Source organism: Pteronotus mesoamericanus, unplaced genomic scaffold (genome assembly GCF_021234165.1).
Source record: "Pteronotus mesoamericanus isolate MK-2021 breed Mesoamerican mustached bat unplaced genomic scaffold, CSHL_Meso_final contig_164, whole genome shotgun sequence".
In the NCBI taxonomy this organism is placed as follows: Eukaryota; Metazoa; Chordata; class Mammalia; order Chiroptera; family Mormoopidae; genus Pteronotus; species Pteronotus mesoamericanus.
Window position 1 is genome coordinate 15782375 of NW_026555065.1, and position 15984 is coordinate 15798358.

The following is a 15984-nucleotide window of genomic DNA, read 5'->3' on the forward strand; positions in this document are numbered from 1 at the left end:
CCCCCCCCCCGCCCACGCACACGCTCCAGGGCATGCTTATTTATTTTAGAGAGGGAAAGGAAGGGAGAGAAACATCAATTGACTTTCAGAGTGCGCCCAAACTGGGGACCGAACCTGCAACCCAGGCATGTGCCTTGACCGGGAATTGAACTCTCAACCTTTTGGTTGTAGGATGATGCTCCAGCCAACTGAGCCACACCAGCCAGGGCTGAAAGTGTTTTGTTAACTAATATATTTCTATGCTTAGGGATTTGATTAAAGTGCCAGGGCCCTGGCCACAGTAAGAAAGAAGAAGCATGTTCTAAGTTAGAGTTTATAGGCTCTTATTTCATTAGATTACAGTTGCCAAAGTAAACAGTTCTTGATGAAGAAAGAGGGCTTCCCCACCATCCATTTTGCTGAGGCTGCTCTGACCTGTTTCACCCAGAGCTTCTAAATTGCTGTGAGAAAGGAGGGCTAAATATTTCTTACATGCTTCTCCTTTCCCTCCTTTATTTAAATTGTGACTAAAATCAGCTCTTCAACAACTTCATCTTATATTTCATGTGGTGAAATGCTTAACAAATATGCCACCTGTCTTTGGCTTTTTTTCCTCCTAGAAGTGCTACAAACATGTAACTACCCTCATCTAGGGGATATATTTAGCAAATAAAGGTCCTCAAAACTGATTGTTTGGGGACTTGCGATGACTCATAGAGTATCAGCAGGTTTGGGTTGTTTAAGCTGTCTCCGTTACTGGAGACAGTTGTCAGCTGAAAGACTCGGTTCTGGTTTATTCTTGTCTAGCAAGTGCTGAGACCGCGTTTGGAGAGTATTACTCTCTCTCTGCTTCCACTTCTAAAAAAACACTTTTTGAATCAGTTTACAAAAATAGGAACATTTAACTTGCTGGTCTTCTCTTCTAATTCTTGACAAGAGGCAAAAAAGTGCATCACAATACTGATATTTAATCATTTATCTAAAAATCTTTGACAATATTAACAAAGACATTAAGTACTTTTTTCTATTTTTAAGTAATTTTATCTGAAGAACAGGGAAAAACACTGAAAACATTTAAGCACTATCTTCATTCCCAAATATAGAAAGCTTTTCATGGGAATATGGGCAGAGCTGAAGTGATCGTTTGAAAAAAGTTTAACGGGTGGTTCCTCTAAAATTAGTCTAAAGCATATGTATTCTTGATTTTCTTTTCAGATATCATTTGACCATTGAGTACCTTCAAGTTACTTGTTTGTAGTAGAAATTTTTTGTCATACAGTGTTTCCAAAATTTTACATATTTTAAAATTGTCTTAAGGTCCTTTCAAGGTGTCATCCAGGTTACACTGTTGCCGAGCCAGCAGGTATTCTCACAGAAAGATGGGGGGTCCCTCTTAGTTTTGCCACTTCCAGGAAAGGACACTGCCTGCAACAGTGACCTGGAATAAGCATCAAGAGTATCTTCCTTCCGTGCTGGAGCTCCCACTGCCACGACAGACAGTATTCATATAGGGAGATGGAAATAGTGGAAGATCCAGAGAACACACTTACCACATTGACCCTGAGTCCCATGATTAGGCTTTGTGAAAGGTCCAGGATCACTTTGACCGTGTCCTCAAGAGCGTGGATGTTGAACCAGTACATGATCCAAAGGGAGTGCTCAGTTCCATAGAGCACTCAGTGTCATTTTTAAAATTTGAGATTCCTTTTGCCAAATTAGTGAATATTGAGGGCAAGTTGAGAATTTGTATTTTCTGACGTCTCTTCTTATGCCTAGATGATGGACCACCCAGACTATGCAACAAATGAAGAAAACCCCGTGACTGCTGGTGAACAGATTCTCCCGCAATAATATGTGGACCTGCCATATGTGTCAGCTGATTTTCTGCAAATACAGTTTGACTTTTTAAATTGACTTTTGAATTGACAATCTGAAAGAATCTTCAACGATATAGTTGCAAATATACCTTTTTAAGAACCGGTACTGACAATTGTATCATAAGTAATTAAAATACATTTGCTTTGAACTATGTTAAAGTTGTGCCTTCACATTAAATAAAAGAATATGGTCTGTATAACTTTCAAAATGTATTATTATACAGTATATTTTTCTAAAAAAAAAAGTATTGATCCACCCCTGTATTTTTCTTACTGAAATCAATTTCTTTTCAACTCTAATGATAGATAAAAGTATGTCTGTCAAAGTGAGTTTCTGAACCGATTTTACTGAAAAGAATGATGCAAATTTTATCCTCTATAGAAATAATTATTTAAGATTATGCAAGAAGGCAGTTCAACAATGAAATTTTGGACTTTGATCACTGCAAAGTTTAGAAAAATATAATTTGGGAATATATATAAGTGCATATTTTTATAGTGTAAGTTCGAAAAAATTCCAGTTCTTTTTTAAACTTGGGAACCTAAATTGCTTCAGATTGCCATGTATTATATTAGAATATTTTTCCAGGTATAGAGAAACATAATATATAGAACTAGCCATTAAAAGAACACAAAAACTGACATCCACAGTTTTCAGTGGTCTGTTGCCTCTTTGAAGGTATAGCTTAAATTTCTATATTAACATTCAATTTCACTATAGTATTTCTGATCTCTGAAGTTTGGTTCTGTTGTTTAAGCTTGGTATTTTGCATAAAATTTTATATTAATACATATGACTCATTGTTTGAGTGTAATATCCCTAACAGTCCTCTCGGTCACCATCTTGATTCCTACTCCTTTCTTCAAAGGAAATCACTGTTAACCTTTTAATATTTTGGTGGACAATGGAATGCTAATATACCAAGTGCGCTTCAGAGGAAAGTATTGGAGACAAAAGACAAAAGACTGGGCATTAGTGTCAATTAAATTACATTTACAAGAGTGTGAGTTAATTGTCTTAGCATAAGACACTGGTGTCTCAGTTTTCTCATCTGCAAAATGAATAGGTTAGACCAGCAATTTCAACCTTTTTCATCTCACAATACACATAAACTAATTATTAAAATTCTGTGACACCCCAAAAATATATTTGTTGCCAGTCCGACAAAAAATAGGTATAATTTTGATTCACTCACACCAGATGGCTATTATGTTGGCTATCGTCATTTTTTAATTTGACAAGCTAAGGGAAAAGAGGTCAGTGCCCCCAACTAAATAGTCAGTATTGCATGTTTTAAAAATACTTGTGGCACACCAGTATGCCTCTTGCAGCATACTGGTTGAAAATTGATGGGTTAGACCAATTAGTCACTCTGGTACCTTCTAACTTGAAAAAAAATCTTTCTCATTCTTTGCTAAATCTCAGATATGACCTTCTCCTGGGAGTCAGAGGTCAAATTATCTCTTCATTTTCTTTACTTTCTCTAAGAAATTTCCAAATGACAAGTAACTGCAAAAGCAGCAGAATTTTGCATTCTCTATAAGTAATGTACAGGATATGTGAACAACTGCTTTCATTCTAAGGCCAGTTCAACTGATTAAAAGATAAAGTTATTTATTGCCTTTTAAAATAGATCTGAGCTTTGGTATTTAAAGTAAGTTTAGCATTTGAGAGAGTTAGATGCTTTTGTTTAATTGTTAACTTTTGCTGAGTAAATTGTAGGTGGAAAAGCTTCCCCAACAGCCCTCTTTCCGCTTAATACACTGGATTGTTGGGTAGATGACAAGTAAGTATCTGACAAGTAACAGTTAATCTAAATTTTGTCTCCTTAATATCAAGTTTGAATATTTTCCCAAAGAATCTAATTTATTTGGCAGATTCTTGACAGAACAGATTGCCATTTTAAAGATCCAACTATATTTTCATTTATAATATCAATAAAATGTTTGCCAAAATACAGCTTTTTTAGTAAAAGTATCTGCATTCTCATCCTTGCTTGGTGATATTCAAAAGCCTCAACCACAGTTTATGAAGAAAGTTAAAGAAAATCTTACATCTAGAAATCTGAAATTTTGGTTCTTTGATACACATTCTATTTTATCTAACCATTAGTTACCAAGGAGATAAAACGTTGTTCTAGTTTGCTATTAAAACCTTGTTGATTAAATACAAATAAATAGTGAAATTCCTTAAGTTTCTCCATCCTCAAAGTCAACTTTACATTGTACTTAAGTAATCCTTCTACCAACCCAGCTGAAAATACTTAGAGAAGTTACAATAAAGTACAGAAATATTTTATTTGGGAATCAAAGGAAAGGGAAGTTGAAAACTTGGCTTTAAAAGGCTGTCTCATTTCTTCCTCTCTTGCCTTCCCATCACCAGTAACGTTAAGGAGAAGAGTTGTTTTATTCCTAAATATGCCTTAAAAACAAAAATAAGGTATACTGTATTATTACTTATTGAAAAATGAGTAATTATGAACATTTTTGTGTCTTGTGAAACAGAAATCACTAAATATCTCAAATTTTAATGTGGGTGATATTTTTATTTCAGTTTAGTTCAGCAAAGATAACTAAGAGGTTTGTGAGGAAACACCTTGCTATTCTAATACATTTTCTTCCAGCTTGTATTTCTTTATTAGATTAGCAATAGTTTATTAGTAGAAACTATGATTTACTTCTCTTTTGAAGAAAATGTTAAGCCATCTGCTGCTGGCTTTCATAAAATTTATATGTCTGTAGAGATTTTGGTGAAATGATACATTTTATAGTAAATACTAATGAGCTTCCTAGTTTTCTTTTGCTCTTTCAATTTTTGCCTTAGGTATAAGCAGACATGTTTACATTTGACTAAAAAATATTTCAACTAATTTGTTTAAGCTTGGTCTCTAAAATTTTAGTCTGATCTCAGGCAATGAGATTCAAAAACATAAAGATTACATTTCAGAATGGTGCAATGTACTAGTTTGAAAGGCTATATATTTTCCCATTAAAAAGGAAAAGAGTTGTATTTATTCAAGATGATGACAAATAACAAATTCTACAGTTTAAACAATTTATTTTCAGTGATCTTACCCCAGAGTATAATTCCAAACAGGTTGGGGTAACACAAATAAAATCAAAACACTGAGTATAAATCACATTACACTTCCTGAAAGAAAAATATTTTGGAAATTCAAGAGATCAGAATCAAAGTACTCAACCTTTTGGAATTTGAAATAAACTGTGTAGTACCAGTAATTTGCATTACTGAATTTTCAGAGTAAACAAAATGATTGACAGTAATATACATGCTGTATTGTAGTAAAGACCATATATGTGACCTTGCTTGTTTAAAGTTTCTGTTCTTAAGGACAGCTTTTGTATCTCCAAAAATGATCATTGGGGAAAAAACGATTTCTTAAAATTTTAGAATAGTCTTGTATTAGTGGTAATTAAGGGGCAACAAAAATAAATCAAATACTTAATGTAATCATGTGTTTCCTTAATTAGGCATAAAAAGTGTTGTAAACAACATTTCTTTGGAATATGGGTTTTTAAAATAAAAAATATCCAAAGTTTATCTGGTTGGTTTGCAGGATTTCCCAGGAACAAGTCAATGTAAATTTGGTAGTTTTTGCCTATTTTATACCTTCTGTTGTATTTTGTTTAAATGAGAACCTTTTTAAAAATACATTGATTGAATTTTTACTTCTTATATGATTGGTTTGAGTGTGGAATTCTTTAACCCTTTGATATGTAGTTAGTGTAAATTAATACTTTATAATACTATTAGGCTTTATTTTTTTTATGGAACATGATTTAAAATATAAAAATTTTTGAAGTGTAAATTTAGCAGTGCTTTAAAGCTCTTCAATATGTGCCAATACTGACAAGAAAAAGTTTTTTAATGTATTGAATTCATTATTGTATGCAATAAATTCTATTTTGAAATAATATTGGAACTTGTTTATTTTGAATGGTGAAAAATAATTGAAAATGAACTAAAAGTGTACTGGGTCATGTTCATGTAAGGTACAAATAGTAATAATTACTTTCAAAATTGCGTGGTTATTTATGTCTGGCAAATTGTCCTTAAAACCTAGATTCTGTAAGTGTCATTTATTGGAAATTTATATTGATACGCAATAGCCCTTAATAAATATTTACTGAATTAATGTATAGACTTTTTTTACTGAGAAATGAGCATACCTCTTGTGATGAACATTCCTGGCATTTTTAACTTTGCTGATGTTCCCGCAAATTACTAAGATCCCACTGCCATCATACTTCTTTTTAACTCAGATGGGGTTGGCCCAGATATGTTTCCGTAGAGTGTTTGTCTTGCCACATGTTGAGGAAGTCCTGTTCCCTCCATGCCTGCTGCAGAGGAAGCTTGTGTCATCCAACAGGCCTGGGTAACTAGAAAGATGCATAAGAAACTGGAAAGAGTGGCTGTCTTTAGGGAAAGGCGGGTATGATGGCTACAGCACAGAGGTAAGAAGGAAACCTTTTTCACTGGAAACTCTTGTACTGTTTGCATTTTCTATTATATGCTTCTATTATGATTCAAAATACAAATCATAAAAAGGTATTGAATTATTTTCCTCATAACAGGTAAACATACTAACAGATGGTTAAATAGTAAATTATTTGTATCATTTTCCCACACTTCCTCCTGGAGGGATGTGGTTGAGGAAAGTGGAGAGTTTCCGCATTCTACATGTAAATATTCACTCAGACACCATTTTCAGTGTGTTACCCATTCATGCCCTCAATTGTGACTGGTATCTGCCAGGCCACCTACTCTTTGAAAAGAACAAACCTCCAGTTTTCTGCCAAAGTCAGGGAGGGACAGTTTGTCCAGCAACATGAAGTACAAGAGGAATTTGTGGCTCTTCATGAATGATAGAAAATAACCATTTTAGGGTGATCCAAGATGCTGGCACAGTAGGCAGAAGCTCTACTAACCTCCCAGGACCAAACTGGAATTACAACTAAATTATAGAAAAATCCGGAATAACCAGTTGAATACTATCTGTAGAGGAAGAAGCCTTATTTTTTTTTTTTCAGGCTGTAAAAGGAAATGGATTTTAATAATATTCAAATCTAGCATTTACTATTTTCAACAAATAAACACTGCCCCTCCCCAATAAGTAAAGAGGCCTTGGGATAAAGCAGTCAGGGCGATGGGTTGTGGTCATCCCCTCTTCTGGCCTTCATGGAAACGCCAGGAAAAGGCTCACAATGTCCTCCTTCAGCTCGGAGGGTGGGGGAGAGCTGGTCCAGGGCACCCCAAGTGCCTCGGCCTTGCGTCCATTGCTGAAGACCAGGGCACTCTCGAGCTGGTCTTCCTAGGTGTGTGATCTGGGCTCTGAGGCGGGGGCCAGGCCTTGAGCTGATGATGGCCAGCTCTTCTTGGCCTTCAGCGTTCTGTCGGCCAGTCAGGACTGGCGCTCCAGCTGGCAGGATAGGTTCATGCTATGGCACCTGTGAACCTACCAGGAGCCACACCTCACCTGTTCCTCCAGGTGCCTGCCCAGTAGCAGACCTGGAGGAAAGGACAGATGGAAGAAAACCATATCACCACAGTGAGACTGCTAGGAAGTGTGGAAGCACAAGGGGGATGGCTGGCCTCCCACAGGCAGCGGATGAAGTCATGGAGGTGTATTTCAGCAGCCACGGGGGCTGCTCCTGAGAAGTGTGGGGTCTAAACCCCAAGCTGGGCTCTTCAGCCTAGAGCACCACAACCAGGAAAGGAACCCAAATAACATCCAGCTGTGAAAAGCAGCAGGGCTTCTGTCCGCCATGGAGAAATGGCTTGAGATGCAGAGAGCCTCTTTCAGGGCTGACACACAAAACTTAGTTTGCAGCCACTTACCCTGGGCTGTGGTGGAGGGAGGGCAGAGAAGACTAGAACAACATGAAGAGAATTAAGGATTAGTGGCTCTGGGAAGAGTGCTGAAGGGTCAGTCACCAGGATCCTATACCACAAAGATCATCTTGCTTGGGCAGAGCACTTCCCTCCAGGCAGCAGCAGCCTCCTGGGTGGAAGCAATAGCCCCATCTGGAGAAATCCTTGGCCCACCCTGAGGAGCTTAAGCCAGTTGCTGAGGAGTACTTCTGGAGACACTTTCAGTGATTAAGACTAAAAGAAAGCCTATGTTGCGGGGAGGGGCGGATCTTTTGGAACTTGGAGAATTTAGCTGATCCTCCCCCAGGCCCAGTGCCAGTAAGAGCCAGCCTTGGTGTATACCCTAGTTCTTTCTAGGGTATGCACCAAGCACACACCCAGGCCACAGCAGTAGAAGCCACAAGCTGTGGATCACTGATAGCTCCAAATGATAGGGGAAATCAAGAGTTAAAGATATTTAAGCATAGCTATAGTCAATAGGCTTCAGTGATGAATGCATGTGGAAAGCTGTTATTCTAGGAACTGGAAGCCATGAGGTATGTGACAGGAGGTCGACAAACAGTTCAACCTTTGTGCCATATGAAATCTGTAAGCAATGGAAGATGGTGTCTGACCCATTGTGTTTCAGGGAAGGAACACAGATAAACTGTTGATCAATAGATAGAGAAGCACTAGGGAAATCACTGGTCAACTGAAACTCATATCCAATTACCCTATTTTTCCAAACCCCTTATATACACTTTCTTCTCTTTATAAAATGGTTGGCTTGAGATTAGCTGTTAAGACAGTTCTTGAGGGTACGTAACCCGCCATCTTCTCAGAGCACCAGAATCTGAATAAAGCTCCCATAAAGATTCAATCCTCACCTCTACTTATTGGTTTGGGTAGTGACAGGCAGGACAAATGTCAATTCTTCTGGTTTCACAAACAGGTTGCCCAGTGCCAGTCAAGGCAACATCTGACATAGAACTTCACCAGTCCTATGATCCTCTGTTGCAGATCTACATGACACATAGAAACAAACACAAAGAGGAAGCGGAAATGGGAAGACAAAGAAATAGGCCTCACATGAATGAACAAGAGAATTCTCCAGAAGAAGAGTTAAATAAAATGAGGCAAGCAATTTATCAAATATAGAGTTTATGAGACTGAGATATAAAGTTTAAAGTAATTATTATAAGGATGCTCAACAGCATGAAAGAAAAAGACACAGAAACAATAAAAAAGGACCAATCAGAAATAAATAATGCAATATCTGGCATAATACACTGGAAGAAATAAATGATAGGTTAGATGAAGCAAAGGACTGAATCAGTGATTTGGAGGACAAGGTAGAATAAAATACCTAAGCACAGCAGCAAAAAGAAAAAAGAATTTAAAAACACGAGAGTGTAAGGGATGTGTGGGACAAAATGAAGTGTAACAACATTTGCATCATGGGGATACCAGAAGGAGAAGGGAATGAGTGAAAAATCAAACTATTTGAAGAAATAAAGGTTGAAAACTTCCCTAACCTGATGAAAGAAAAAGACACACAAGTCCAGGAAACACAGAGTTCTAAACAAGATGGAACCAAAGAGACTCACACCAAGACATATCATAATTAAACTGGCAAGGCTTAAAGACAAGGACAGAATCTTAAAAGCCAAAAAGAAAAACAGTTACATACAAGGAAGCTCCCATTAGACTATCATCTGATTTCTCAACAGAAACATTTCAGGCCAGAAGGAATTGGCATGAAATATTCAAGATGAAAAGCAAGGATATACAACCGAGGGTACTTTACCCAGCAAGGCTATATTTAACAGTTAAATGGCTTGCTTTAAGGAAAAGAAAAAAATGAAAAAAACAGAGGAAAATAGTTAAAAGTAAAATGACAATAAATATGTATGTATTTAATAAATCACTTTAAATGTAAATGGCTTAAATCCTCCAAGAAAAAAAAAAGACATAGGGAAGCTGAATGGGTAAGAAAACAAGACCCATATACATGCTGTTTCCAAGAGACCCACCTCAGAGAGAAAGACACACAGACTAAAAAAAAGATATTATGAACAACTACATGCCAACAAACTGGACAACCTGGACAAAATGAATAAATTCCTAGAAACATACAGTCTTCCAAAACTAAACCAGGAAGAATCAGAGAATCTGAATAGACAGATCTCACCTAATGAAATTGAAGCAGTAATCAAAAAACTCCCAACAAACAAAAGCCCTGGACCAAATGTCATCACAGGTGACTTTTACCAAACATTCTAAGAACTCACACCTCTCCTCAAACTACTCCAAAAAAATTCAAGAGGAGCAAAGACTCCCAAGTTCATGTTAGCATTATTCTAATTCCTAAACCAGATAAATACTATAAAACAGAAAATTATAGGCTGATATCCTTGATGAATATAGATGCTAAAATCCTCAAGAAAATATTAGCAAACCGAATACAGCAATGCATCAAAAAGATCATACACCATCATCAAATGGAATTTATTCGGGGATGCAAAATTAGTACAACATTCAAAAATCAATAAATGTGATACACCATATAAACAAAATGAGACGTAAAATCCACATGATCATATCAATAGATTTAGAAAAAGCATTTGATAAAATCTGGCACTTATTTAGGATAAGAACTATCAGTTAGTCATGTACCAGATATAAGATAATACCAAATAATTATTGTTCATTTTTTTACATGTGATAATGGCTTGTCCATTTTTTAAAAACAGAGGTATACTCGTGCACTACTTACTATTGGAATAAATTCTGACATTTTGCTGTTAAGCCTTTTTGTGGAAATGTGAGTATCATTAGAGTGCACTTACACAAACCAAGACGGTGCAGCCTACAACACACCTAGACTCTATGGTGTAGCCTGTTGCTCGTAGGCTACAAGTCTGTCAAACATGTCAATATACAAAACAACATGCGGTTGAATCAAGCACAAGAGAAAATAATGCAATAAAGAGAACCAATAAGCACAAGATGCATGAGGCTAATGCCACCATAACATGGCATAATGTTTTACAGTAAACTTGTTTTTTTTAGAAATAGAATACAATCTAAATAATGACAAAAAGTATAGTACGGTAAATATATAAACCAGCAACATTGTAGTTTTATTATCAAGTATTATGTACTGTACATAATTGTGTGTGCTATAGTTTTATATGGCGGGCAGTGCAGTAAGTGCAGGTTCGTTTACACCAGCATGATCATGAACACCTGAGTAATGCTTTGCACTACCACCTTTATGAAGGCTGAAATGTCAAAAGATGATGGGTATTTTTTAGCTCCATTATATGCATATTGAAATATCGAAGAGCAAAATGACGTGGTGTCAACGATTTACTTTAAAATAAGTCAGCTTTCCTGGCTGGGTAGTTCAGTTGATTGGAGCATTGTCCCATATACCAAAAGGGTTGTGGATTCAATTTCCAGTCAGGGCACACACCTAGATTACAAGTTTGGTCCTTAGTCAGCACTGTGTATGAGAGGCAGCCAATCGACGTTTCTCTCTCTGTCTGTCTGTCTCTCTTCTCTCTCAAATCAGTAAACACATCCTCGGGTGAGGAATACATAAACTTGTACTTTAGGACTTTCATTAGACAACCTTATAATGTTAAAAATCTCAATAAATTGCTACTAAGTTAGGAAATATGTTAATCATATTAATATATAGTAAAAATAATATACTTATTACTATATTTGAAAATCAGATATTTTTGGAGATTCCATGTTTTCAATTTTTTTACCTTTTTAAAGGAAATATTCTTTAGCAACCCAGAATAATTATCAAAGCAAACCCTTAAGTATCAAACTATATAATCATCTTATTTCTTGCGTTTGCTCAACAACATTGATGTGTCAGTGCAAATGAATAAAAATTCACAGCTAGAACCACTAACTAATACTTTTTTAATTTTTAAAAATATATTAATTTCAGAGAGAGAGGTAGAAGAGAGAGCGGGACAGACAGACATCAATGTATTGTTCCACTTATTTATGCATTCATTGGTTGATTCCTGCATGTGCCCTGATGGAGGATAGAGCCACAACCTTGGCGTATTGGGATGATGCTCTAATCAGCTCAGCTACACAGTCAGGGACAATAATTTAAAAACTGTGAAAATTAAAATCTATTGCAGTCTCATGATCCCTAAATCCAAAATCACTTATGTGTACAACCTTGTTCATCCTTCAATTTTATGTGATTAAGCTTCTGCCTCAACAGAAATTTAGGGATTGGTTTTTTACATAAGCTTTATCAATTTTCCCCCTTGCTTTCTCAGGAAGTAGTTGAATCAAATGATTTAGGAATAGCTAGCTACACCATCAAAATTAATTATAGGAAATTATCTTTGTTTATCATAGTCTGATGCATTTAGTCTTAGACTCTTTTAAACTCTGTATCCAGCCAAAGTAATACATTCATTATACACTCACATATGTCTCAGAGAAGTTCATGTAGTCCCAGCAATAACATTCTTCATCAACACAGCCTTTGCTACATTCAAAGGGGAATTTCTCTCTATGGTTACTGGTAATTTGTTCAAATTTTTGTCTAAATTTAGCCACTTGGGGCAGAGTTTGAAAACTTCAGTAAGAAAATTTTTTTCCTTTAAAAATGAAGGCCAAAGAACTTTTTTAAATGTTTATTGTATATTGTATAACTAATTAGCATATTCACAAACAATAAAATGGAAGACGGCTGATTATTCTAGAACTATTATTCTAGAACTGTTGAACACCTATGATATGCCAGGCACTGTACTAAGCTACTGGGGTTAGAGATTAACATCTAAAATATTCTACATATTTTAGGTTGCCATTTTATAAACTTTCTCCTTGCAACCCAGGTTAATTTTTTTGAAAGAATGCCTAAGAAAGAAAATCCATTAATCCTCTACCCAAAGCACAACGAAATTTGTTGGAACTGGTTTAATCACTCTCTGCTTATAGAAACAAAGGATTTGCTGAATATTTATGTGTGTCTAATTTTAAGTGTCAGGGAAAATTAGAGTAAATAAACATCTCATAAATGGGCCCTTTTAAATTATTTTGATGCTTTCATTGATGTTAAGTGTTTTAAATGTCCCCGGCATTCAAAGCTGTCCCTCTGGTTTTGAGATACAATGACCTTTCGAGTTGCCCAGGGACTCACACCGGTGGCAAACCCATCCAGGGAGGAGTCAGAGCACGGTTAGTGTGGAAACGGTCATATAAGCCAAGTAAACAAAGATTCTTAACTAGCTGATTAAACAGTCTGAGGAAAATATTTTGTGAAAGAATGAATCACATGTAATCTGTTCTCCATTACTAGTGACAGATTTCTCAGTCGCGTTTTACTGTCACCAGAGGTGATAGAGCATTAGGGTTAAGGGCATAAACTCTGAATTAGACTGTCTTGTTTGAAACCCTGGCTCTGCCTCTGTTTCCCCCTCTGTACAATAGAGATGATAATAATAGTATCTAGCTCACAGAATTGAGAGGACTTAATAAGTTAATACATGTTAAGTGAGTAGAATAATACCTGGCAAATAGAAATTATTGAATAAATAGGTGGCTATTCAATATAAGGATGTAATAACTTGGATGCTTTCAAATTGTTTTACTCTGGAGTCTGCTTTTACATATCTGAATGTAACCTCTTTGTTTGGATGTCAAGTTTTGTAAAACATGTTTTAAATAATTGTGGGAAGTCATAAAATCTGGCTAGTATCAGAGATAGTAATCATTCATAAATTGTACTAGTTATTAGTCACTTCAGATATAAATTACAATAAACTCACAGCATTCTAAAATTGTATTTTCTAGTTTAAAAATTAAGCCTCTTTATTATTATATACTCTAAAACCTCAGAGACTCTAGTAATTTACTAGAATAAAGTAATGGTTGCTTTAGAATTGTCATTTTACTACTGCAGCTGTTTATGAGTTTAAATCAATAAATTTTCTTCTGAAAGTTTCTAATTGTTTATGCAACACCAAGTACTGTTTATATTTGTTAACAAATTTAAATTACAAAAACAAAGAATAAAATGTGGGCCTAATCGCTGACCTCTTTTGGGTTGACTGAGTTTTTTTTAAAATCTATTTCTCCTCTCTACTGCTTGGGAGTTTTATAATTCTATTTTCATGATTCTTAATCTTAATTTTTTAATGTTATGACACTTAAAGTCTAAAACACTATTTCTACCTTGTTCTAAAACAGTGAAAAGTCTGTGGAAAGGTGGTCCTCAAACAGTTTTGTTTGCATACCACCTAAAATAGTTTTGAAAAATAGTTTTGAAAATTGAGTGACTGGACATTAACTAGACTTAATGTGGTGATCATCTGACATAATATACATATATTGAATCATTATGTTGTACACTTGAAACTAATATAATAAGTCAATTAGATCTCAATAAAAAATCAATGTAAAAATGATTACATAACTTTTCATCATATTTTTCAATATTGGCAATAAATATAATTACCAGAATATTGCAAATTTAGAAATTTTAAAATATAAATTTTATTACTTGGAATTTAAACAACATAATGATTTCATACCAATTATCATTCATTTAAGAAAGTTAACAAACTCTTTTTCAAAAATAGGAAATTTTTTTACCTTAACTTGTGTTTATAGTCTACTTTCCTTGTTTCTATTATTATTAGACTTTATTTTTAGAGCAGTTTCATATTTACAAAAAGGTTGAGAAAAAGTGCAGAAAGTTCCATAAATTCTCCTCACATACCTCCAACCCAGTTTTCCCTATTATTAACATCTTGCATTTATGTGGTACAGTTGTCATGATTGATGAGCCAAGAGTGCTAGATTATTATCAATTAAAGTTTATAATTTACATTAGGATTTACTCTTTGTGTTGTATACTCTATGGATTTTGATAAATGCATAATGACATGTGTCTACATTACAGTATCATATATAATAGTTTTGCTGCCTTAAAAATATCCCATGCTCCACTTATTCCTCATTCTCCCCTTCCTAAACCCCCGGCTAACACTATTCTTTTTAATGTTGCCATAGTTTTGCCTTTTCCAAAATGTCATACACTTGGAATCAACAGTAGGGAGCCTTTCAGACTGGCTTCTTTAGCGATGCTCATTTAAGGTTCTTAGATGCCTTTTCATGGCATAAGACATCCAGTCTTTTTTATCATGAAATAATATTCTATGGTATGGATGTACCACAGTTTGTTTATCTATACTTATTGAAGGACATCTTGGTTGCTTCGAATTTTTGGCAATCATTCATAAAGCTGCTATTAATATACATGTGCAGGTTTTTATGTGGACATAGGATTTCATATCATTTTGGTAAATACCAAGGAACGCAATAGGTGGTTTATATTTAAAGAGCATTTTTAGTTTTGTAAGAAACTGTTATAGTACATTTCAAAGTGTCAGTACCGTTTTGTATTTCCACCAGCAATGAATGAGAGTTCTGTTGTACCACGTTCTTGTCTGCATTTAGTATTTTAGGTAATTTGAATTTTTGCCATTCTGGTAACTTATTGTTTTAATTCGCAATTTCCTGGTGATATATGATGTTGAACCTCTTTTCATATGGTTATTGACATCTGTATATCTTCTTTAATGAAGTGTCATTTCAGATCTTTTGACTTGTCTTCAGATATTTTAATCCTAAGATTTTAAAATTGGGTTATGTTTCTTATTGTTGAGTTTTAAGACTTTTTTTTTTTATTTTGTATATCAGGGCTTTATCAGACATGTTTTGCAAATATTTCCTCCCAGTCTGTTGCTCATCTTTTTATTCTCATAAAAGTATCTTTCACAGAGCAGAAGTTTCAATTTTAATTAAGTGCGACTTACTAATTTTTTCTTTCATGGATTATGCTTTTGGTGTTGTATGTAAAAAGTCATAGTCAAACTCGAGTTTGCTGTGTGTTTTTTCTATGTTATCCTCTAGGAGTTTTCCATTTAGTTTCATGATCTATCTTGAGTTTATTTTTGTGAAAGTTCTATGATCTATGTCTAGATTCACTTTTGACATGCCTTTGCTCCTTGGTCAAAGATCACTTAACTATATCTGTATGAATCTATTTCTAGCATCTCCATTCTGCTCCATTGATCCATTTGCTTATTCTTTCCTCAAAATCACACTGTCTTTATTACTGCAGCTTTATAGTAACTCTTGAAGATGAGTGGTGTCATGTGAGTCTTTGATTTTGTTTCTCTCAATATTGTTGACTATTCCGGG

At 35.0% G+C, this 15984-nt stretch overlaps 1 protein-coding gene across 2 annotated transcripts in view; it reads left to right on the plus strand.

The window, feature by feature from the left end:
* Positions 1-5984, plus strand: part of SPPL2A (signal peptide peptidase like 2A) — a 48650-nt gene extending 42666 nt beyond the window's left edge. For both annotated transcript variants that reach the window (XM_054565433.1, XM_054565431.1), the window contains one exon: positions 1756-5984. In XM_054565433.1, the coding sequence (XP_054421408.1) occupies positions 1756-1830 (75 nt within the window). In that variant the 3' untranslated portion in view covers positions 1831-5984. The remainder of the gene's footprint in view (positions 1-1755) is intronic.
* The last annotated feature ends 10000 nt before the right edge of the window (positions 5985-15984 follow it).